The 25,090-nt window shown below is 46.5% G+C and overlaps 1 protein-coding gene across 1 annotated transcript in view; it reads right to left on the reverse strand.

Annotated features, from left to right (window-relative positions):
• CACNA1E (calcium voltage-gated channel subunit alpha1 E) overlaps positions 1–25,090 on the reverse strand; it is a 367,243-nt gene that overhangs the window by 26,003 nt on the left and 316,150 nt on the right. Inside the window, exons 27-37 of the mRNA XM_029227981.1 lie at positions 22,480–22,576; positions 19,923–20,083; positions 19,257–19,394; positions 18,230–18,431; positions 17,250–17,414; positions 16,359–16,469; positions 12,784–12,867; positions 11,909–12,034; positions 8,334–8,399; positions 3,958–4,049; positions 3,252–3,417 (exon numbers count right to left, since the gene is read on the reverse strand). Coding sequence (XP_029083814.1) covers positions 3,252–3,417; positions 3,958–4,049; positions 8,334–8,399; positions 11,909–12,034; positions 12,784–12,867; positions 16,359–16,469; positions 17,250–17,414; positions 18,230–18,431; positions 19,257–19,394; positions 19,923–20,083; positions 22,480–22,576 — 1,408 coding nt within the window. The remainder of the gene's footprint in view (positions 1–3,251; positions 3,418–3,957; positions 4,050–8,333; positions 8,400–11,908; positions 12,035–12,783; positions 12,868–16,358; positions 16,470–17,249; positions 17,415–18,229; positions 18,432–19,256; positions 19,395–19,922; positions 20,084–22,479; positions 22,577–25,090) is intronic.

A 25,090-nucleotide genomic window follows, 5' to 3' on the forward strand; every position in this document is an offset into this window, starting at 1 on the left:
TCCATAACTAGCACGTTGCTTAAGGCATAGCAGGCGTTCACTAGATGTTGTTACTTGAATATTCTTAAAGACATTTAGTATTTAGCAGAGACTGTGATGTGTTGGAAACACACAAATGTTACAGATTTTTTTAAGAGCCATGAAAGAAGCATGTACAGCAGGGACAAAAAGGAGCATGGGTTCGAATTTCATATAATTTTCATGTCATGAAATATTATTCATCTTTTGATTTTTTTTCTCAACTATTGTAAAATGTAAAAATCATTCCTAGCTCATGGGCCATAGAAAAACAAGTGGTAAACTGGATTTGGCTTGTGGGCTCTAGCTAGTGGAGCTATAATCTTATCCAGCAACAGGAAGCAACAGGAACCCCTAAAGGGGTTTAAACTAGGAGAGAGACCAAGGGCTATGTGCATTCAGAAAGAACACTTGGTCGCAATGTGGAAGGTGTGGAAGGTGGGCAGGAGACCAGGAGGAGAGTTTTGTGATGCTCCTGAACTAAGCCAGTGCCAGGACAGCAGCCTGGATAGAGAGTTTAAGGAGGTGGACTCAAAAGGCCTCGACCACAGTGAACAGCACGTCTTTGTTGTTTCTTGGCCATCCAGCACCCATATACTGTACTTCCGGTCTCCTGGGGACACACCCCTTACCTATTCCCAGTTAATATGGTTTAGTGGGGTACCACCATGACCCAGGCCTCAACCAGCCATTGAATCCCATCTCCCTGGGCTACAGTGACTGGTAAGCCAATCAAGGCCAAGAAAATGGCATTGAATCTTCTGAGCAAGAGACTTGTTCTTCCTTGCTGGCCTTGAATACGTGGGGAGTGAGGTATACAGCTGCTGCTACAGCCATCTGGGAGCCAAGGACTGGAGTTGTTGGAGAAAAGAGCTCACATGCAGAAGCCTGGGGAAGAGATCTGACAATAAAGAAGGAAACCTGGGCCTGGGGATGTCATCTGAGCCCCAGATCAAGCTTGCTTAAGCCTGTCCTGCCAGACCCTTCATTTATATGAGCCGATAAAATCCCTTTTTGCTTAGGTCGGATGCAGCTGGACTTTCTGCCACTTGCAAGTGAAAGAACCTTGCCTGACAGAGATGAATTGGCTGTGGAGGTGAGCGAATAGGAGCCTCTGCTGCTGATTCCCAGGTTAAGTGGCTGGGTGGGTGGAGGTGCCAGATATGCAGACAGGATACACAGGATAAAGACAAAGTCTGCAGGATGGAGTTGCTGGGAGTCTTCTCTGCAACAGAGACTGCTGGCTGCATCCTAATTATTATTAATGTTAACAAAACCTATTTGTATTATTATTGCTTTGCATTTGCATAGAGTCTCCTACAGCGTTGTGTGCGTATTCACACCTACCAGACGTTTCATGCTTGCTCTAACCTTCCGTGAAGCAGGTTTAATTACCACCAGCCTTTCAAGGACACAAGTGCTTCCTAGACACATCTGTGTTCTTTAGCTCCAAGCACATAGCCGGGCACACCCCAACGCACCGGTAAATCTTTCTAGAGTGGTTGGCTTGAGCTGAGAGGCTGTGTGACTTGCCCAAGGTCACAGAGTCAGTGTCGGGCTGAGATTTGAAAGCAGATCATCTCATACTGAATATAGCCTCTATAAAAATAACATTAATGTGAATTATGCAGTAGCCTCTATCTCAAAATTCTAAAAGTACCTTTATGGTCCCTAATTAATTTTCCAGTTATATCTTTGGTTTCTTTTGAAATATTTATTAAACACTTAAATGATGTAGGATAAAATGGAGATGTCTGCATGGCCTTCTATATGCTCCACTTCCCCCTATGATAAGCGCTGATACTCCTGTATGAGTTTCACCTTTCAGTTCTAGGTGACGGATGCACTGAAACTCACCGACGGCTTCACCTCAGTGTCTAGCTCAGTGTGAACCTTTTAACGGCCACTCAATAAAAATGTGCTGAATACAGGAATGAATAAACAAAAAACTCCAATTTATATCATCACTCTAAATTTCCTTGGTTATTTTCATTATAGATTATACTTCCCTATGTCTAAATAAGATAATATTTTCTGTTCTTTTTTCATCAAAAAACCTTTCACATCCACGAGAAGGAACACATGTATCAGCTCACTATACCAATAATACTCTTATCAGCAAGTCCTTTTTCTTCCCATTTTACAGAAGCCACAAATGGGAAGGTGCCTTGGCCAAGGCTAGAACAGCAACAATGCCAATGTGGGCTCCCCAAGTCTCCGGTCAGTTCAACCCCTGCTACATCGGCCTGCCCACCACCCTTACCAGTCTGTTTGTTAGCCACTTCCCCACACCCGACAGCTGGACACATGGCAAGTCCCCTTGGGATCACTTTAAAGAGGCAGAAATTCCTTGGACACCAAACAATTCACTCTGGGATTCCCAGCCATGAAGCTGACCACTTTTAAGTGGCACTGCTTTAGTTTTAGATTTTTTGTGTAGCCGGTGGCATCAGCAGTGAAGCCGAGCTGAGGGACGTGCCCCAGGGTGGCCAGAAACGCCAGACTGACCCTTTCAGTGATCTGGTGGCACCTCGCCCATTATTCTCTTTATCACTGCTTGTGTGATTGTGCAGGGTAGAGATTTCTGGATGCTGCTGTGCTGAGTCATGTCTTCTCCCAAAGGAAGAATTAAGAAGGCACCTAGGGCTTCTCACTATTTTATAGGTGGGCGTGTGGCACGTATATTACTCAATATTTACTAATGCCCAAAGCAGTCATATCCTTTCATGTCTATCAAGCTGGCCAACTGTCACCAAACGCAGCGACATAAGAGAGAACCGCATCTACTGCATTGTATATTGTCCTCATCCTACTCTGATTAATGCTATCCCCTTACAGTTTCAAAGCACGTTTTCTCAAACAGTTCAAAGGTCTCCAAAGGAGAGATAAAAGATTCTGAGCCCTGCTTGTGAGATAACATACCAGAGATACAGAAGAGAAAGATTCGCTCTGGGTCACAACTGATTCAACGTGATATTCAATACTCTATTCACTGAACCCTACCTACTCCCCTCATTAGCTCTTCTCACACAGTCCTCGCCTAGAAGCAGCAGAGACATCTCTCAGCCATGGAAAGTCACCCACCCTGGCCTCCAAGAGCCTTCTTGAGGAGGACCTATTTCTCGTCATGGGCTGGGGTTCGTGGCGGAACGTACACCGAAGGAAACCTCTCGTCTGTTTATCAGAGGGGGGGACTGGGCCACATCTCAAGCCAAGAGCACACTGCTGCTCACCAAGAAGGAACAGAAGAAGATGAAAGAGACGAAGTACACGTAGGCCAGGTCGGTGCCACAGCGCTCGCTCTCGCTCTGCCCTGAGGGTGCGGTGGTGTCAGGCTCACAGCCCTTCTCCCCGAGGCACGACAGCATTATCTCCTGCCAGGCCTCACCCGTGGCACTCCTGAGCCCAAAAGACAACTCGGTTAGTAGCAGCAGGTCTGCGTGTCCTAACCTCTCCTCAGCACTCTTCCCGACTCACTCATCTAGGTTCCTCTTATGCTCAGCCTCCTTCGAGTGTGATGGAGAGTACCAGTGAGGTCTCTCCTGGGCTCTGCCACCTCACCCACTGCCTCTCCATCTTCTATGGACAGTGGTAGAGAGGGCAGTGGGACTCTCTAAGACCCCACGTAAACCTGGTCATCCGTGGTTTCAGCACTTAAATGGGATCTGGCCTGCAATCCACCCTCACCTTCCCCTTCTCAAAGCCCTGGAGGATGTGCTGAAACTGCATTTTGCAAATTGACTACTGAGTCAAAGATGTGGAGGAAACGTTCTAAAGTCAAATCATCGGAGCAGTTTTTCGGACACCCTGCCCCTGCTTCCGCCCTCATCTCACTGCCTATCCTGTGAGCAGAGACAAAGGGGAACGGGCGGAAGAGGCAGGCCGACTGTTTCTCTCTCGCAGGAGAGCTCCAGCCACCACAGTTACGGATCCAGGTACCTGAAGAGTAGCATGAGGGACCCAAAGAAACTCCGGAAGTTGTTGTGCCGGTTGATGTGACTCTCCTCATCTAATTTTATGTTTCCAAAGACCTGGATGAGAAAAACAACAGAAAGCCCTGAGCATTATTGAGCAGTGGGATGTGTCCAGTGCACGATATTAGATGCACCTGCAGGCTTGGTGAATTCACACGCGTGGCTCCTCCCACTGGCCTAACCGTGAGGCGGACAACTCAAAACCCAGGAAGGCTGGTAGACCCCCACGTTCTTGGCCTGATATGCGGGAAGAGTTATATTCTCCAGTGACGCAAAGAGGATGAATGCTTGCAAGGACCACAGAAGGCAAGATCTTTGAAAGCCATTCTGCTTAGATGTAGTTCCTCCCACACCTAATTTGGTCTTTTTATTTCTGTGATACCTACTCACTATGGTACTCAAGCAGTCTGTCAAAGACATTACCCTATAATAGGCACGCAGGGGACGAGTTACCCCTCCCCTCCTCCTGTCTCAGCTGGCAATGACGGGAACACTTGCATTTGCAGAAGGTGTGATTTATCCCTTACAAAGCATAAATAGGCAGATGTTGTCCTGGAATTTGCAAGCAGTTTAAGTCAGAGAGGGGTATCTCTATCTTCCTTGGATATGTTCCCATCTGAAGAGTCACATCTCAGAAGTGTGATACATCTATAACCCAGAGTCCATGAGAATGAACACACACCAAGTCCAGGCCAATAGGATGAAGAAAGTCTGGAAAACTGGATACTTGGAAAAGGAAAAAGAAAACGGATTTGGGCAGAATCTGGCTATAGAGTGAGTTTACTAACCTGCTGTGGGTCTCTGGGCTTAGAACGAGGTCACTGTGCAACTTCATGTGAAAAAAGAGGGAAAAGTCAGAGATCTTTATCTACCGTGAATAATGATGAGCTCTCGGACACAGTGCTGTCTGGAGCCAAGGTCGATCCCATGTCTCTCTAGATGGGAAGGGTGCCATTACACATGTACTTTCCTCCCCAGACACGATTCAGATCTCAGGATCTACTCTCACGAGGCAATGTTTGTACAATCGAAGGCTTACAGGTCACTTTTCCGGCCTTTTGAGATTATATTCAGCCTGTATTTAACATGCTTCAGTTTACCTAATATGTGCTAAATGGAACACATTTCCCGCCCCCCCCCCCCCAACAGTGTCTAGAATGTGCAATTAAGAACAGTCTCTGCTATTTTGCTCAAATAGCTCCCACTGACACCTGCTTGGGGAATTTGTTCTCAACGCTGATTTTCAAAACCTAAATACTACTTGTCTCTCAGGGAGAATGGAGGTGGCAAGCTAGGCAGTGCTGGGGAGGAAGGGAAGGAGGGAGATAAGGCTGAGGGCCCCCAGTCAGACAAATAGTAGCATTGAAAAAAAATCCCACTCAAACAATCAAACCTAGTTCTGGATGCCCCAGGAGGAAACCGCCATATATCCTTGCCCATGTTCACATCCCCTTCTGTCTTTCTTTACACCCACTTAACTCAAAATCCATAATTTATGCCTGATTCATCACACACACACAACTTACAGTGTTTTTCCTCCCTGTGACACTCCTGAAGCCATTATTAGTTGTCCCCTTTACGATATTCTCGAATACCTTACCCAATCGTGAACTAGCTGGAGGGCACACTGTGAGTTTACAAAAGTTATGTGTGTAATAGTCAAGGAACTACTGTCAAGCCAATAATGTATATTTATAATGAAGGTGGTGTTTAAATTTTTCCACCTTTTGAAAAAGCTTTTCACTTAGTCCTTGTCGGTAACCCAAATCTCCTACATCAAAAGGAAAGGCTATGGAAGAGAAAGGTTTGATGAGACCCACCGGAACACTTAATGAAAGTATAGGCTTAAATCTGTTTCACTTGGGATTACAGAACTTTAGAACTAGAAGGGACCTATAAAGCTATCTATCCAACTCCTCTACTGCACCGGTGAGGGGGTTAAGGCCCAGAAAGGTTCAGTGACTTGACCAAGTTTGCACAGCTGGTCAGTGGTGGAGCTGAGGCTAGAAGCCTGTAGCCCCAGGACTCTCCCAAACCCAGCAAGTTACTCCTTCCTTCCATCTTCAGATTTCTCTGCAAAGCTCTCTTCTTCTAAGAAGCCCTTGAAAGTTCAGAATAATGGTGCTTCTCACAGATACCTCCTATCGCTATTTCTCTCTTTCCAATGCTTGTCTACTTTCCTTTTGCTTTTCTGTTTGTATGGATCCCTCTGCTTTGTTATGACTGTATGAGACACAACCTTTCCAGGTACAAGCTAGGTGTCTACTTTGTGCGTGGTGTGGGGTCTCCGTCATGGGACAGGATGAAGATGGTCAACTAAAGGTAAGTCACAGTGGGAATGGCATTCATGTCTTGGTGGAATGGAAGTAGTGATCTTACGTTTTGGAAATAAGTCTAAAGGCAATAAATTATTACCCATTGTGGTTATTGTAAATATTGCAATTTCACAACTGAAGAACTCCTATCTCCCACTAAAGGGTCAGAGAAATACTTGTATTTGCTTGTTGGTGGGAGGAGAGACAGTGCAGAGAACTTGCAGTACAGTAGGAACATGGGCTGCAGAGCAGACCGAGCTGAGATTTAAACTCAGCTCTCCCACTTACTGTCTGAGATCTTGAGTGGGTTACAAGTTACTTAACCACGCTAAGCAACAGTGGAGACAATGAAACCCACATATAAACATTTTCACATCACTCCTGAATACATCAGTCATGTATCTTGTGTGTGTGTGTGTGTGTGTGTGTGTAATATATATATTTGCGGGGAGAGAGAGAAAGGGAGGGAGAGAAAGGGAGGCAGGAATGGGTAAGAATATCTATTTAGCACAGGGTCTGGAACACTCAGGAATTCAAGTGATGGTAAACGGTATTATCATCTTCATCTTCAGTAGTATTACTAACGGGTTAATACTAGAGATGGTGTTATTCTAGTTTATTCTGCTGGAAGATGAAAAGGGGATAAGAACTATTTTAAGCATGGACCAAAAAAAAAAAAAAAAAAAAAGAACCCTAATTTAATCAAGTTTCATTTGGCCGTTCAAGAACATTTTAATTCTAGAATCAAATATTTGAGAGTTTGGATGGACTTAATAGAAGTCATCAAGCCAATCTTCCACTTCAGCTGGGATTCAGCTTGCACCCACTTCTGACATCATCATTAAAGCTCTACTGAAATATCCTCCGTGAAGGAGAACTCATTACTTTTCAACCAAATCTCACAGTTTTTGACACTTGACATTCTATTGTATTTTTGGAGAACAAAACTCTCCAGTAATGGGATCAGAAGATGAACAAAATTTGGAAGTACAGGCAAGAGAGAGGAACAAAAAGAAGACATTTCAGAGAAGCGCTCAAAAGGGCTGCTGACACGTCAAGCCTGGGGGATGCGTGCAGTGGCTCCAGATGGCAGCCACCACTGAGAAGGCAGCTGGCCGTTCAAAGGCAGCCAGACCACCTGACTGCAGAGACTCCCACTTGGCTGAGGTCCTACACTGGGGTTTAGTCTCCAAATCTCCAAGTCAGAAAATCAGCCTCTCGGAGCCCAGCAGAGCACCTGTGTATCCAACTAGACAGGTGCATGGGATGTGCTGCTGGTTGTTTATGGTAGGAGTTCACCCACCACAAATGACAGCTGCCTTTGAAAGATCTTTTGGCCTCTTCTGCTCAGTGGGTTTCTGGTTACCTGCGTAAGTACCCAGGGTGGGAACCTCATCCACTTCGCAATTCCGAAACTGGAAAGGATGTGGTAACCAAGGAGAACCATCCAGCGAGCTGCGTGGTCCTTTGACAGGCATCAGCCGGGATGTGGCCCTTGGGTTTCCTGAGGATTGGGCACACTGCCAGGAACTCTGAGCTGTTCCCGGTGGTGGGTCTTAGGGCATCAATCTCAGCCATTTGGGATGTAACTCGCATACACTTTGTGCTGCTGTCTGCAGAAGAACGACCACCTGACCTTCTTTTAGGTCTGGCTCAAATATGGGAGGGTCCTGAGATACGGATCATCACGAGCCTCACCCTATCCTTAGTCTCGTGGGGGGATCCCCTCTGGCTAAGAACAGCGGTGTCATCTTCACTGGAGTCCAGCTGCTTATGAGGCAGCACCATGACCTGACAACCCCGAGGAAGCCCCTGTATCAGACCATCCTGACCATCTGGGCAACCCGAGTGGGGAACCCTGCACATGTGAATTCCCAAGGTCATATTGCAACAAGATCTTGGGAGCGAGCCTCAGGGCAAGAAGGGATTCTTGAAAGGACCTCAATCCTGTAGGCTCAGGCTAGAAAGCCAGAGGCAACCTGGGCAACAACTGTCCCCCCACCAGAGCCCTGATGCACCCTCTCACCTGCATCCCAATGATGGCATAGATGAAGAAAAGCATGGCAATCAGAAGGCAGACGTAGGGGAGGGCCTGGAAAGAAAGCAGAGACACGACCATGAATTTAAAGGCAGGCAGTTCCAGGGTCAACAACCTGCAGCACGGGCAGACAGGAACTCTTGTCCTGAGACTGACTTAAAACACAGGGCTGGGGCTCTCTGTTCACCCGGGATGTTCTATTTTGGGATTCCATACTTTTGCAGATGTCCATATCCTCTGACAGATATGTAAGCTGGTGGCCCCAGAGGGGCTTGTAATTTCCCCTCTGTCAAGAATATTCCCTGACCCACAGGTGTGTGGCCCATATATCCAAGGGAGAGCTGGGAAAACTTCTTGGGAGTGGGATTCATCCCACTCTGTATGCAGAATATTAATAACCTGGGCAGTTGTGATGCAAATTACACAGCAAGCATCTAGCTTTGGCTCCCAAACCCCTGTATTACCCTTCCCAACCCTCGCTCAATGTGAGGTCCATAACGGAGCATTTGGAAGCAAAATGAAATGGCTGGGGTCTCAGTTGCCGGTCAGTTCCTAGCAGGCTCCTTCAAGCTCTGCTGAAACATCTTTTTCCAAGGCTTAAGCGTCCTGACCTTTCATTCTGTGTCACGCAAAATTCCAAAAAGGCTTTCAAAGCGTGAGCCATCACAAAACCCTGCCATGAAGCCACATGGCACAAAATCCCATCCTGTGCCAGCTAACTGCCACTCTGGGGTGACAACACTTTACTGATGGGGGTGAAAGGGCGAGTGCAAGAGACAGAAGGCCGGGAACTGCCCCTGGTGGCTGGGGGAGGATGGAGACATAGGGCAGTCTGGTTTGGAGGCCAGGGTGGGCATTATAGTTCTGGGCTGATCTCAGTGCTGACACGGAAGCCCCTCTTCTTTACCACCCAGGAAGCCTCCCTGGCAGTTCGTGCAACTCCGAGTCTCCACCCTCTCTCGAGTGTGTACAGCACAACTCCCCGGAGGGCAATTGAAGGCTTTCAGACTGCATGAACCAGGCAGAGCTTATCAACAGAGCTAACTAAATGAAGAGCCCTGGGAGACTTTTACAACTTGAATAAAGAATAACATTAAAACGCAATAGCGCTTCCCTGGTGGCACAGTGGTTGAGAGTCCGCCTGCCGATGCAGGGGACGCGGGTTCGTGCTCCGGTCCGGGAAGATCCCACATGCCGCGGAGCGGCTGGACCCGTGAGCCATGGCCGCTGAGCCTGTGCGTCCGGAGCCTGTGCTCCACAACGGGAGAGGCCACAACAGTGAGAGGCCCGCGTACCACACACAAAAAAAATGCAATAGAGCGGTTTCCCTGGGGCGCAGTGGTAAAGAATCTGCTTGACAATGCAGGGGACACGGGTTCAAGCCCTGGCATGTGGGAAGATCCCACATGCCGCAGAGCAACTAAGCCCGTGCGCCACAACTACTGAGCCTGCGCTCCAGAGCCCGCAAGCCACAATTACCGAGCCCACGTGCCACAACTACTGAAGCCTGTGCGCCTAGAGCCTGTGCTCCGCAACAAGATAAGCCATGACAATGAGAAGCCCGCGCATCGCAACGAACAGTAGCCCCCGCTCACCGCAACTAGAGAAAAGCCTGCGCAGCAACGAAGACCCGAGCCAAAAATAAATAAATAAATAAATAAATAAATAAAAATGCAATAGAGAGTTGGTGGGAGAACCCCTTCTCCAGTGGAGTGCTGATTCTCAAGATCTGTGAGGAGCGACTACATCCCGAGGGGGCATGTGAAGACACCGTCTGCTGAAAGGAAAGAGTAGGGAGGCAGGTTTCTCTCCCAGCTTTGAGGACAGGACCAAAGAGTCATCCTGATCTCTCTTCTTGTCATGTTGTAAATTCCAACACAAAATAAGGAAGAGAGAAGAACTGAGTAGGGGTCAGTGATGGAGAACTGGGTGATGCTCAGGGTGGGGCTGGGGAAGGTAGAGGCAGGGGCAACGCCGTTTACACAGTGTTACTTTCTGCCGTGTATGCACAGAGGCAGCCTTTGTTAAACCAGCTTCAAGAAAACAACTTCTACACTGTGTTCCATGACTGCACCATCCATCACAGTGTCACCTGGAGGCAGATCCAGCTGTCTTCACTGTTCTCTCTCTATTCACTGGAATAAGCCAACCATTTGGTCATCAATTTTTGACATGCTTTTCTTTGCCCTCGATAGTATACACTTTTACAGAGAATCAGTGATCATGAGAATATGACAGGCTGACACATATTTCTTAAGAGACTCACTAACAACTGTAACTTGTTGCACAGGCCTCTATAAAAAGCTTTTAAGACCATCTTGTGTTTCAAATTCTAAATCCAGATCCACCCGAGACTCAAATGGTAAATTCTTGCTAAGGTTTTCAATTTCTCCTCTGTCACTGAGCTTTGGAGAAATAGTTTTCATTGAGGTGACACCTCTCTGGGAGTCATAGCACCAAACAATTATCTGAATCCAATAAAAATGTCAAGGTTGCTTGTGGGACCCTGAGCGTCCTTACAACTGGCCTCACATCTCAGATCCCCAGGACTTTGCTGAAGAAGTAAATCAGTAACGATGGTGTGGCACGAAGTCCCTTTCAAGTGACAAGAAACCGTGAATTCACTGACAAGCTTTCTTTAGTTCAATTTGTAGTTAAAATGTACAAACAAGTAAAATAAAGAAGGCAATTCAATAAATTCATGATTTTTCATCTTTGAATCAATTTCATCAACCATATTCTTAAAGTACATTCATTGAAAGATTCTTTTTTTTATAGGAGGAAAATAGTAGGCTTTTGAGCAGCACTGATGTCCCCCAAAGCTGAAAAACCAACTAATCATATTTGCTAGAGCTTGAAGATATTGAAATATGTTTGGAAAACTTCTTTTACTGGAAACCTCTGCCATTAAAGTGGATCTCAGGTATCAATTTTTAACTTGTTTATTACATATACATCTCTGTATGGCTCCATGAGATCGTTCAAAAGAAGCTCACCATATTAATCTTGCTCAGGTACCCTATGGGTTTGTGCGATGCAGAGGTAACTATTAGCATGGCATATATTCAGTGGTTCAGGAAATACACTAATGACGACACGGGTGGGACTGGTATGAATCATCTTGTTATAAAACACAACTCAAGGAGTCCTTTGAAAAACCGTTCTGTGAAATAAAGCCACGGACGAATCCCTGAAAAATGCAGAGGATACGTGACTACAGGTGGCTGGCTCTGTCCGTGGATGGGATTGCCCAGGGCATACTGAAATACCTCGGGAGGGAGCACACCTCATAAAACGAGCCCCCTGCCTCAGTGGACAGAGAAGGTAACTGAGTTACAAAGTTGGGGTGATTTTTTAGCATGAGATTCTAGCCAGTCCTACGCTAACCGCTGCCTGGCCAAGTTGTGTTGTAACTAAGAACTGCTGTGTTTATCTAATGCTTCTGACAAACGCCCATCCCCAGAGGCGAGGGGACGTGTGGACTCATGCTGCGTTGCCTGGTGTGCTGTCTGATGTGACAGGGCCGCTGCAACCCTCAGAGGGGAGGAGCTTGCGCCCTTTACCTTAAAGGACTGCACGAAGGTCCAAAGTAAAATACGGATGGTGTAGCCTTGACGCAGAAGCTTGATGAGGCGGGCGGCTCGGAAGAGCTTCAGAAAGCTCATATTGAAGCCACTGGTGTTCACCAGCTGGTGGATCAAAAGGAAACATATCATTAGTGACATTATGGTCATTTAGAACATCTAAGCACTGGTATTTGTGTATTTATCTCTCATTCAGATCATAGGATGGAACATGGATGCTGTCTTTTGTTTTTAACCCCATTTTCAGCTGATGGGCCAGTGGGGACCATCTCTCGGAGCCTCCCCAGGCCTGCCCTCTATTCCCAGAAGGCAGGCATGGAAGTACCACAGATGGATGCCCCACATACAACTGACAAAACTGGCCTCCCCAGTCTTCTCTAAGTAGTCCTAACTCTGCACTTGGATGCCAGAGGGCAGACCTAACAATCTCTCTTGCACATGATGGCCCTCCAATATTCAAAGACTTGTGATGAGCTCTCCAAGTCTTCCTTAGGGTGAACCATTTCAGGGAAACAGTTCAGGTCTAACAACTCTGAGGGCGAAGACCCTGTGCCTCTTTTGTGTCTCCCAAAGAATCTGGCAGGACACTGTGCACACTCGGCCTCTCCTGGGCCCTCTATCCCATTCACCCCCATTGGATGGCTGCTATCTGAGTCATGCAAATGGGACCAAGCCTTCCATGAGATCCAGCGCCATCCAATGTTCCCGTTTTCTGGCAAAAGCTCAGGAATGAGGAAGTGAATAGGGGGCTGCACACTGGACTTGTGGAGTTAAAAATGGACAATGTGCAGAGAATTTTTTTTTAATGCAACCCCAGGGCCAAGCCTAAAGAGAAGGACCAAGGAGCCACTCACCTTGCTGTCTGTCAGAATAATTTCTGTGATACTGCCGATCACCGTGATGAAGTCAAAGATATTCCAGGTATCTCGGAAATAGTTCTGCCAAGTGAATTCAGCCACGGGAGCATCCGGGAAAAAAAGGAAAAGAAAACACGGGAGAAAATGGAAAAAAGGCATTTTTCATGACATAACTTTGTCACTTGGAATTAAAACTTGTCAATTCCAGGACAAGTTCATTCTAACTTTCGCTTTAGTTTCCTATTTCTAACCAAAAATGCTGTTTTTCCTTCGCTACTTTGAGAGTTTCTCATTTGGGAAGCAGTTTCATCACTATTTGGAGACCTTGTTTTTGAAGCTGTCACTAAAGAGCTACATCAAAAAAAGTGTAAGATTTTTTCATGTATTATTACATAAAAATATGTAAGAAAGAGATCTGTGGCCTAGAACATTTTGATGTCCAAAAATGAAAGATCATAATTGTCACCTACAAGACAATAAAATTATTTACAGTATTACTCCAAGGTTTTCTGTAACTTGTAAGTTATTATTTATATAGCATCATGTGACCCTATAAATATACAGTTCTGACTTTCAACTAACAATAAAAGTCAGAGAGATGTCCTAAGTGACTAAAGATCAAAGATGTGTCAAAAATCTCTTCCTAACTCCACTGAGCCTTTTCACACCAACTGCTGACTGGCAATAGGATGAACAAACTCATCTTTCCCCTGTTTCCCTGCTCCATTACACCGTTCGAGGAGGTGTAACTAAATAAAATACAAGGAAGCAGCAACAGAATGAGTGAGTTAAAGGACACGGAGAAGTAAAGGACCTGGATAATGCACCTGCCAGCCAACGTTAAGCTTAATAGAGAAAGTGGGCTCTGCTCCCATCTCCAGCGCTCTGGTGAAAACAGACCTTGGACTATATTTCTTAAAAGAAACAAAACGCTTGGGACTCCAAGACGTTACCCACTTGCCCTTGGGTGGCACTTCCCGTAAGAGACCCTCAGAGCACTGCAAAATACACCCTCTTCCATCCCCACAACTGGCATTCATGAATCCTTGCTACACATGCCAGATTTTGTGCCAGGTCCTCCCTTGGCATTCTTTCAGTTCATTTATTCCTCCCATGGATGCTGTCAGTAGGTAGTGATAAATACCTCATAAATTACTGAGTGGTAGGGCTAGCAAGAAGAATGGGTAGAGATACGCGATAAAGAGAGAAATGTTCTGGGGAGAGAGAAGGTACGTTTATGAGCACCTACTCAGGACTAGCCACCTTAGGTATATTCCCTCACGGGACACACACACAGTATCTAAGGCTATATGGCAGCTACTGTTATCCTCCTTTTATGAATGAGAAAACTGAGGCTTAGAAAGGCCTGTCTGATTCCAAAGTCACAGGCACCTGCCAGGCATGTACAGAAACTAAGTACACAGACTCACAAACTCACTGCTGTTAAGGATGACCACCTCAGGAGTGGGGTCAAGTTGAGTCTCTGAGTTCCTCAATTTTCAGTGCTCTCCTATTACCAACCCGGGTGAGCTTCCTAATTCCCTATATGAGAGCTAGAATATAAAACTAGCTCTCAGGGGACAGAAGCCCTAGATTCCAGTAGAGGAGGTCTTACAATACAGTATGGTAGAGCACAGCATAGCATAGTACAGACTAGTAGATTACGGTGGACAAAGTGTGGGCTTTGAAGCCAGAGAGACCAGGATCTGAACACTGGCTCTGCCTTTCAGTTACCTTGTGCAAAGTACTGAATCTTCTTGAGCCCTAGCTCATCCGTATAAGAAGAAAACCATAATGGCCATCTAATAGAGTTCTTATGAAGCTAAAATGGATAATACATAAAGCTTTTGGTACTTAGTAGACAACCAATGTATGTCAATTCTCTCCCTCTTTCTTTCTCCTCTTCCTTCCTTTTCTATTCCCACTCCACTTTCCAATTCTACTGCCTTTTATTCTGTAATCTTCAAAAAGCGACACAATTTTTCTGACCTTCAATTTCCTCATCTAAAATAACAACAACAACGATAATGACAGCTTCTGCCATGCCTATTTCAGAGTCATTGAGAAGATCTGACAAAACAGTATATATTAGGGCGTTCTGAAAATCTACAGTACTATATCAATGAAAAGACTTATTCGGGACTAGTGGTGCCTTTTATAGTGTGAGAATGCTTCTAGACCTTGAATGAAAATACGGGGGTGAAGGTGGGAAGGAGGCAGGCTTTGGGGCCAAATCATCTAGTTAAGCCTGTAAGCATGTATTTGGCATTCACCATAATTTGGCACAGAACTGGGGACTTAAGTCACAGACGACGTCAATCCGACACGCAAATAATCAAGATGCAGGGAAAAACTTTCCCTGTTTTTACACAGGCTTCCCCCACCCCCTTCTCCTCCTGCCCAGGGCCAGACTGTATTATAATGGCATCTTTGTTGCTGGTAGTTTACTTTTCTTTATTTCTCCAAGACTCAAAAGGGAGTCAAACAACCAACAATACAGCCACCTGCAATGGGTTCCCTTCAACTCTCCTCCCCAAACCATCAAATCAATGACTTTTCAAAGAACCACCAGGAAACCAGAAGCAATCCCCACCGTCAACACTCACAACCATCAAGCCGAGGCCAGAGTCCCTGTTCAAGCTGCCACCAGACAAACATATATTCAGATAATCAGCTGAGTTTCTCTTCTTGCAGGGAAAGCCATATACATATAATTTGAAATGGTAGCTCACACACAAAATAAGTGTGAAACAGCTGTCGGGTGGGTTTACCTGCAGCCCACTGATCTCACTGTAGACACTGAGCCAAGGGTGGCAGAGAGGATTATTTTGTTTACAGGACACTGAAGTGAAGGGCTAGGCTTGCTTAACACCCTTGACGGCAGATGCGAAAATCTGCCAAACAACTATAATTAGTAGTGGAGGAGAAGTGAAAGGAGGACTCATGCCAGAAAAACTCAACCCAACCCTCCCCAAACCAATTCCAGAAACTGAACCCCCGACCCCACACTTACTCACTCTCTCTCTTTCTCTCTCTCATACACACACTTTAAAGGCCATTAGCCTTTGGAAGCTTAAGTGCTAAACATTTATTTTGAGTGGCAGAAATTACTCTTCAGGTAACTAAAGGGAGGAGGATTACTAGGTAAAATCTATTATTTGCTATGTTTGAGGCTAAGCGGGACAGATATTTTCCCATTTGAGTTATAAGATTTTAAACCTTTCACCAGTAAATAAGCACTCAGGTTTATTTGTCCAGTCCTTGTTTTGCTCTTCCTGACAGATAAATCTTACTAAGTTCTAGTAAGACTCAATGATTGTCCCCCCTTGACAACTGACAGACTTTGACAAGAACAGAGCTGATAGCTAGATGGGTTTCTCCTAACACCCTCACACATCATCCTGTCTCTATGGCAGTTTTTTAAGCAGTCGAAACAAGCCCACAATTGGGTGGGCAGGTGTGTGAACCCTTTCTGGAATAGCGGTGACCGCCCTCCCTTCCAACAAAGGCTGGCAATGTACCCAAAGAGAAGGGAAGACAAGAATGATGCCGGGATAAATTCCATGACATACCAAGAAGCCAAACGCGATGATCTTTAGGACACATTCCAGGGAGAACACCATGGTGAAGGCGATATTCAGGTACTTCAGGGCCAGTTCATAGGTACAGGGAGCAGAGTAGTACTGCCGGGAAGAGAAAAGAGGAAAGAATCAAACCCCTAAAGGTGAGAGGGTCCATGAGAGAGGCTGGCCATCTCGCGTCCCTGCCCTTGGGGGACATTCTGGTGTCGTCTAGGGCTAGAGGGGAGAAGCACACGTCCTAGCAAAACAAAACAGAGGAAAACACAGGTCTTATTAGCAAAATGGCCAGTCTTCCTAGAGTTGAAGGTGAGAAGGGCAGAACCATTTCCTAGAGTTAATTACTTTACCATTTAGTATTAAAAACCTCTTCCGACACTCTTTTAGAACCCCATGATCATCTACATCTCCTGACATTTCCACCCTTGTCTGCGTCTGATTGCCATCACCAACCTTTGCTTTCAGAGTTCCTGGACTGCTACTATATATTTCACTGCATTTTGCCCCAAAGACCCAAAGGCTGGGCTGTGGATGGAGACAAGATGAAAGAGAAATTCCACGATGGAAAAGTAGGTAACAGGGCTTCCTTGGTGGCGCAGTGGTTGAGAGTCCGCCTGCCAATGCAAGGGACGCGGGTTCGTGCCCCGGTCCGGGAAGATCCCACATGCCGCGGAGCGGCTGGGCCCGTGAGCCATGGCCGCTGAGCCTGTGCTCCGCAACGGGAGAGGCCACAGCAGTGAGAGGCCCGCGTACCACAAAAAAAAAAAAGAAAAGTAGGTAAGGAGGCAACGGACTGGTAAGCTGGAGTGTTTTCTCAGTGTCTCGCGAGGGGACAGTTGCCGAGGCTCAGCCGGCCCGAGTACCTCCCAGCCGCCACCTTCTCACCTTCATCATGAGCACGACAGTGTTCAGGGCGATCATGGCCATGATGGTGTACTCAAAGGACGGAGACACCACGAAGTGCCACACGCGGTACTGGAAGGTGTGCCTGTTCTGGGGCATGTAGCGGGTGAGTGGTTTGGCACTGATGGCGAAGTCGATGCACGCCCTCTGCAGGAGAGTCACACTGATTAGCCAAGCTCAGATTCCCTAAACCTCGCACACTGGTGAGCTCTCTGTTAGACGGTTAGAAGAAGAGGACAGTGTGTGAGAAGAGGCTAGGGCTGGGCAAGCAGAGGTAAAAGCAGCAAAAGAAATTATCTGGACAGAGCTACAGGCGAGATGTCACCTTAAATGAATACGCAGAACTAGAGGGGTTTGGTGCCATGCGGTAAGGACTTGATGATTATTAATGTCCTTTTACACAGCACAAGACTTAGATATTTGGGCAGGGAGCTCACAGTCAGAAGTAAAAATCTATCTCCCTGTGCATTCTCATAGCACTTTATTTGCATTTCTCTTATAGACTCTAACAATTTCTAGTTCAGTTCCAGGATAAAAACAATGGACCCGACAATGTGTCAGAACTACACTTGTTACTACAAAAACAGTAATAAGTTAGACAGGTTCCCTGCCCTTACTGCAAACAGACACCATTGAGGGATGCAGGAAGGGAAGCAGACATGTTAACGTTATAATTTTGGCACATGTCTTTCACCCCCACCTCCAGATGATGTGCCACATAAACGCAGGGGCTGCATCTTAAACACCTTACATCCCTCCCAGTTCTGTGTCTCATACCTGGGCTTTAAACAGAGCAGATACTCCAAAAACATTTATTTAATGACGGGCTAATGCATTTCCCCCCAATTCTCTCTCTAATTCACAACAAAATGGAGAGCATTCTGTCTTCCTCCTAACACTGCTGGTCTGAGAGTCCTTTCCAGAGCGCCCCCCGGCCCTACACTGCAGACCCCTCGTCTCACCTCATTCTTCTCCAGGCTGCACTCCTCCATCATCTTGTCCCCTTGCTCCTGGAAGGTGATGATGATGAGAGCCACAAAGATGTTGACGAAGAAGAAAGGAAAGACCACAAAGTAGACCACGTAAAAGATGGACATCTCCATGCGGTTGCTGCGGCTCGGGCCTCGGTCTTCCTCTGTCACATCGACAGAATGCTGCAAAACTCTGGGGACAGAACGAGAGGGCACAGATGGTGGACAGCGATCTTGGCAGCTGCTGTGACTCAAGGCTTCATTAGCAGATGTGCCATCTACTGTATTTTCTTATCTGACTTTTTAAACTTGGTGGATCCTCCGTGAATTTGGGGCTCCACAACCAAGCTGGCGGACCCCCAATCCACTGCTCTTTCTAGCCCCGGTGCCATCACGCATCCAACTCCTGAACACCAGAGTGACATTACTTTATAGTTGAGGTTGTCATAAAATACCAAGAGACTCCTGAATTTCCCTTTGGCATTTTGCTGCCACCGGAAAGTGGTGTCTTGGTTACCGCCAAGTCTCTGAAAAAATAAGCCTGCAGCTACGAGCAGCATAAAAACTGTAATCTGTTGTCTTTGACATGTGACGTATGACCACAGAAAGCATCTCTGGGTTCTGCCACCTCATCCTTAACCCTTGACCCTCATGTCCAGGGCCAACTCGGAGGATAAATCTGTCTAAAAGAGTCCTCAGGGACTCTCCTACGGTGCGGAGAGCTGTTCAAAACTCATTCGTTCTGTAGGAATCAGATGGCTCTATTCAACTCCTTGATCATGGGCTGAAACACTGTGTTTCAAATATTGCCCTGACTTCGTCAGCTCCCTCCTGATTCCTGCCTGCAGGATTTTCATTCTTCCTCTCTCCTGCCCGTCTTACCTACTCATAACCACTTACTTTCCTTGGTACAGTAACAAAGGGTTAGCCTTGTTTATCTCGAATCAACTTCTCAAGGCAAACACATGGCCCTAGCCCAGCTCACAGACAAGCATGCCAAGCCAAACCCATCACTCACTGAGGCCATCCTTCCCCTGTGGAGACGGTGAAGAGGGTCAGCAGGGCCCAGATGATGTTGTCATAGTGGAATTCATGGCGCTTCCATTCTCGGCCTTTCACCTCCATCTTGTTTTTCTCGTGATCTACATAGTTTCCTCTAAAACCAGAGCAGAAGTGAACCAGAACCTCTTCACTATAGCTCATGGAAGAGCAAAGAAATTCTAGGGACTTTGATAATGTACAGTAGTAATTATCAGCATTCAAACGCAAGCAAGAGGGGATTTTATTAAGGCAGTGTATTATCATGGAATAAAAATGAGATTTGGTGCCCAACAGACATGGAAGATTAAATCCTAATCCTTTCACTAGTCACTGTATAACCTTGAGCAACTTCTTTAAACTTTCTGTGCCTAGGCTTCCACACCTATAATGTGCAAATAAAACCTATCTCAAAAGGTCATTAGAAAGATTCAAAATTAAAACCTGATGCAAAATGCTATGTTCCATGTCTGACACAAAAGAGGTACTCACTCAAAATGTAGCAACTTCTTATTTTGCCTTTTTTCCCAAAAGAGGAATGGATTTAAGAAAGGGGGAAAGAAAAGACCTATCTGTAAAGGGTTGTGTGGACCTTGGCAGAACACACTCTAGCAGAAAGTGAGTGGTATGTGCTGGTGGCGCTTACATGCACTCCTTCTCTGTGTCCTTGGAACTGTCTGTGCAATAGAAGAACTTGCCCTTGAAAAGTTGAACTGCGATGACAGCAAAGATGAACATGAAGAGCTTATAGACAATTAGTATGTTGAAGACATTTTTCAAGGAGGTGACCACACAGTCGAAGACAGCCTGTGAACAGAAAAAAGAGCCCTGGTGTGTGAATCCCTGAAATGGATTTGCCTGTGTATTTGCCTACAGCTGAGCTGGACCCACACTACCACCAGCCAGCCCACTGAGAAGGTGCCCTAGGAGATATCACCCTAGGAAGAAGTGACACTCATGGGATTCGGACCTGTTTTCTAAGCTGGTCATGACTGTAGGAACCTATAATTTAGGAGGGGAACACATGTTCTGAATCTGAAAGGAAACCCAAAGCAGTAGAGACCAAGATGGTATCAGGCAGCGGAGGGAGTCCTTTGTGGAATCCTATTACGTGCATTCCACTTAGTGTGAAACAGAAATTTATTCCAGAAAAGGGATCCTTGAAATCATTTAGCCTGTTTTAGGCATTAAATAGCTTATCCGTAACTTCATCCATTTGGGGCACATTCTTAGATTTGATTTATATACTGAATATGTATTGTTTTCTCTTAGCCTTTCTAAATAGATCAGGGAGTGATAATAAACTATCATCTTTGTCCATTTTAATGATACTTTGTAATAAGTTCACACATTTACCCCAATTACATGCCACACTTCACGTAAATGTTCTCTAGTTTAAAGCTGGCTGTGCTGGGGATGAAGATTCAACAGGTGACGTGGGAAGGGGTAAGAGCCACCCTCTATTAGAGATGGGAGGATCAGATGGACAGAATCAGGAACTTGCACTTCAGTTCAAGGCAGTGAATCTCCCTCTGAAGAATCCATTGTAGGCCCTAAGCCATGAATAGTTACATGGGAATTCAACACATTTCAAACCATTTTTAGGTTATTTTCTAGGTTTGTAGGTTTAGCTCACTGGAGAGTCTAGCCCCACAGTGGCGCTGCATTTGAGCAGTTGCCTCTTCACAGCGCTGGGTGAACACTGCTGGTTTAATTAGTTCAGCACTGCAGGGAAGGTGAGTGACATGCAGCCTCGAGGAATTATCAGATCCATCTACATTTCCCTCAGGTTATGGAGCCGCAGAGCAAAGAGCCAGCCCTTCCTAATTAGCTGGAATTAACCAAGGTCGGGTCGCCTTCTTCAGCCTGTTAATTAATCTCATCGTCCTGTCTGAGCCCTTCTCAGGACCCCAACATAGCTCAGAGGAGGAGACCAGGGGACCTGGGCTGCAGCTAACAACATTGGCTAGGGCCCCAGGCCTCCCGGCCAAATGTTTCTGGGGGTGAGGCAGAAAGGAATGAACGTTCACAGGCACTGGCCCCGGCCAGGCCCTGTGCTGGGGCCCGTCACCAGGTGGAGGGTTATACGGAACAGCGTGTGAAAGATTTCCTGATACCGTGGGGGGTGCCTGATCCAGGAGGGAAGGCAGGGCAGTGGAGGAGGAGAGCAGGCAATGAGGACACTCCCTTTGGAGCATGAGTACCTCTCCTCGGGACTCCACGCAGGAGGCCAGGGCCCTGGGCTCTGAGAGGAAGCCATGTCTCAGCCAGTTAGGGGTCTTCCAAAAAGACCTTCCTGGGGTCTTAAGCCTTTGATCAACCTGGTTGGTTTAACACCTCTCTGCAGAGCCAGAGGGCTGAAAGGGAAGCAGTTGGGGTGGCGGTGGAGGGACTGGTGGGGAATATCAGAGGTGATGCAAACCCAATGGGAAAGAGGAACTGGGGAGCAGGGGAGTCCCTTGTTCCCTCCCTGGTGGTGGCTGGCTCTCATTCGCAGGAATTCAGGAAGGAAAAACTTTTCTCCCATGAGGCTTCAGCTTCCATAACAGCAAGGGATGTGTGTGGGAGAGGCGGGTTCCACAAGCCAGCAACCTAAGGGCAGGAAGGCTCAGGGAAGGAGCTCAGGGTGGGTGAGCAGGTCAGAGGGCAGGAGAACCCAGATAATAGACCTATGAAGACACAGGTCCTGGCAACAGGGAGAACTTAGTTGTGTGAGCTCACTTCCCCATTTCTTCTCTGCTTGTGCCAAAGATGACTCTGTGTCCTTGGGCAAGTTATTGGCCTCTAAGATATGAAGGGTCAGGGCTAGAAGATTCTTTCTTTCTCTAGAATCATGAGGAAAGAAACCAGCCCAGGTGACTCGGTCTGACGTAGCATGCAGACCACAACACGCAGGGCTCATGCTCCTTCCATTGTGGTGTCTGACCCACCTTAATGACACAGGAGGCTCCAGGATAAAGCCACACAGGGTTCTTCCTAGGACTTCCCACGGAGGGTGGGGCAAAAGTCCTTAGAGATAGATTTTTTAGGATATTGGTTATTTTCCTTTGAAACTCAGACCCTTAGTTCAAGCAGATGAAAAGAATCTCAGTCTCTGTGTGAGCAAAAAGAATATCCCCAGAAATAATTCTCCAAAAGCAGGCCACCTAGGCTTCTCTCTCTAGAGGAAGGGGAGCTGATGGGAAGAAACCGGCGAACGTTACCTTGAGCTTGGGCAGGCGCTTGATGGTCTTTAGCGGTCTCAGCACACGCAGTACCCGCAGGGACTTGATGGTCTTGATGTCCCGGCCCTTGTTGCTTCTGCAGGGGAGAAGCCCCGGGAAATCACAGGACAGGGGACAGTTAAAGTGACAGTCACACTACTACGTTAACAACAGGGAGAAGGGGGAAAGAGGTGGGCAAGAGGCCTGACATTGGGTCAGAGTAGACCCCAAACAACACTCTCTGGGAAAATTTTCCAATCACTCCCCAGCGTGCACACACTCATATGCACGCACACTCATGCATACTCACAAAGGGCAAGACACAGGCACACCACAGAGGCCCCCGTGCACACACGTTAATCAACACTTCCTACCCCTAACAGCCGGAGCAATGCTGCTCATGACCACACCGACCAAATGGAAATGGAGGATCAATTGACTAGGGAACATGACCCTAGCCCATTGTGGACAGGCATGGTACCTAGCCTAGGGAGTTTTCAGTAGAAGGCTCTCAAACAGCATGTGCTGAACTGAATAGGGAGCCATGGTTGACAGCAAGTCTCATCGGAGGACTCTACCTAGTCCTTCCTTCAGCTCTAGGTTTGTCACCTCTGCACAGTTCATGAGTTCAGGGGAGAGCAGGGTAAGGAAGGCTGGTGGGGACATGACACCCGTGCTGGGCTGGGCTGCTGGCTCCAGAGAGAGCACGTCATGCAGGCCTCTAGCCAGGACTTTGGCTCACACCCCGATTATCTCTGTGCGAGTGGCTCTTCCAGCAGTCCCTTCCCATTTCCAGCCCTCTGCACCTAGCACAAGCTGCAGAGAGCCTGCAGTTGGAGGAGGCCCAAACTGCAGCCCCCGCCCACCTTTATCCTTGCCCTACAGCGGATGACCCTCTCTCTTCAGCCTCTCGGAAATGTCTGCTCCTAGTAGACAAAACACATCTTTCTATTTTTAGGAAGGAAATGAATAAATCAACCTGCATTTCTCTCTCCACCCTGCCCATCCCTTGAGATCTTTGCATTCGAGTCAAACAACTGCAATTTGTAAAACATGCAGATGGTAGAAAATGAGACTAAATAGTGAGCTCAGGTTCTGGTTCTTTCCTCACGTTGGCCCAGATCACCGTGACACCAACTATCGAAGGAAATGGGATCCATCTAGAACATCAGATGGGAACTACAAGGCTTCTGCCTGCTTTTCACCCTGTCCTTCCTCCCACACCCATCCTCCAAATAGGGAGACCAAAGGTCATCCATTCCTTCATACAAGGTAAGGTAGGAAGACATTTAATGGAAAGCTGACTGCCTAGAATGTGAATTTTGAGACCCTCTTAAATGGTTACAATCCATGATCTGTAAGTTGCTTTTACTCAGTTCTAGATCTGAATACAGATAACCCAAAAGCATCACATTGATATCAATGGCCTCTTGCATCCATGGGCTTTGTATATTTTATAAACTCTTTTACTTTAGTAGGTTCGTCTATCTACCTTTCTAAAAAGGCAACATATAGGCCGAAAACATATCCAAACCAATAAGAATGATCATTTCCCAAGAAGGCTTGGTGACTCCTAGTTTCTGTTCTCTTGGATATCAATGAAAACACACCACTCACATAAACTCACCACTCTTTTCTTAGTGAGCCAGTTCCTTCCCTCTCAACCATACTTTCTCCCTCCTCCAACCCACTCCCCATATTTTTTTACTTCAAAGAAAACTGAAGAAAAAAAAATATTTACCCCAAGGCATTCCTATGGAGGATCCAAGCAGAAAGCAGTTAAAAAAAAAAAAAAAAAAAAAGGAGGAGAGGTAATGGAGAGAAGGGAGATAGTCAGTAAATTCAGGGAGAAAAGAGAACTTTAGGACAACGGGAAATTGGAGATGCCCAGACCCTAGAGATCCCGCTTACAGCCTTGGCACTTGCAGAGTCCGCACGCTTTGTGAAGGAGAGGAAGAGCCAGCACACCATCGCTCCACACCCACCTCTCCACCCTGCAGAGGCAAAGGGCCTCTGCAAGCGTTAGGGATGCTGCCTCGAACTATATGGCATTCCCCATGTGTACTTTATTCCATGGAGCCTCGCTGAATTGGAGTTTTCTAAATGTAGTCTTTCACTTCCACTTCCTTAGTAGCCTTCAGACAAACTCCTTCTGTTTCCAGTGAATTTATAAGAAGCCAGGCTAGAGGAAAAATGCCTGATCTGGGCCAGAAACTATGTCTTGGAAAAGGAGTTTCAAGACATAGTGGCATACTTATGCTTATGAAGGAGTTCATTTGAAGAGGGAGACACAATGTCCAGGAGAGGGCTACTCTGACATCTCTCAAAAGCACAGATGGGCCATACCATAAAACCACCTTGAAATACGGGGGAAGGCATTGTCTATCAAGGTCCTGATGTCACATAAAGGGATGCCTTTTGATAAATTAAATGACCACCTGTCCGTTGTGAGCTATTTACCGTGTAGCTTGCAGACAAATCATCACAGTTCTATTGGTGAGGCTTAAAAATGACAAAAATAAAGATGGAGAGCATAAACATGGAACATTTGAGATAGAAATAATAAAAGCTAACTTTCTGAATATTTATTCTTGGCCAGGCTCTGTTAAGC

This window comes from Monodon monoceros, unplaced genomic scaffold (genome assembly GCF_005190385.1).
Source record: "Monodon monoceros isolate NGI ecotype Baffin Bay Population unplaced genomic scaffold, NGI_Narwhal_1 Super_Scaffold_18, whole genome shotgun sequence".
Lineage (NCBI taxonomy): Eukaryota > Metazoa > Chordata > Mammalia > Artiodactyla > Monodontidae > Monodon > Monodon monoceros.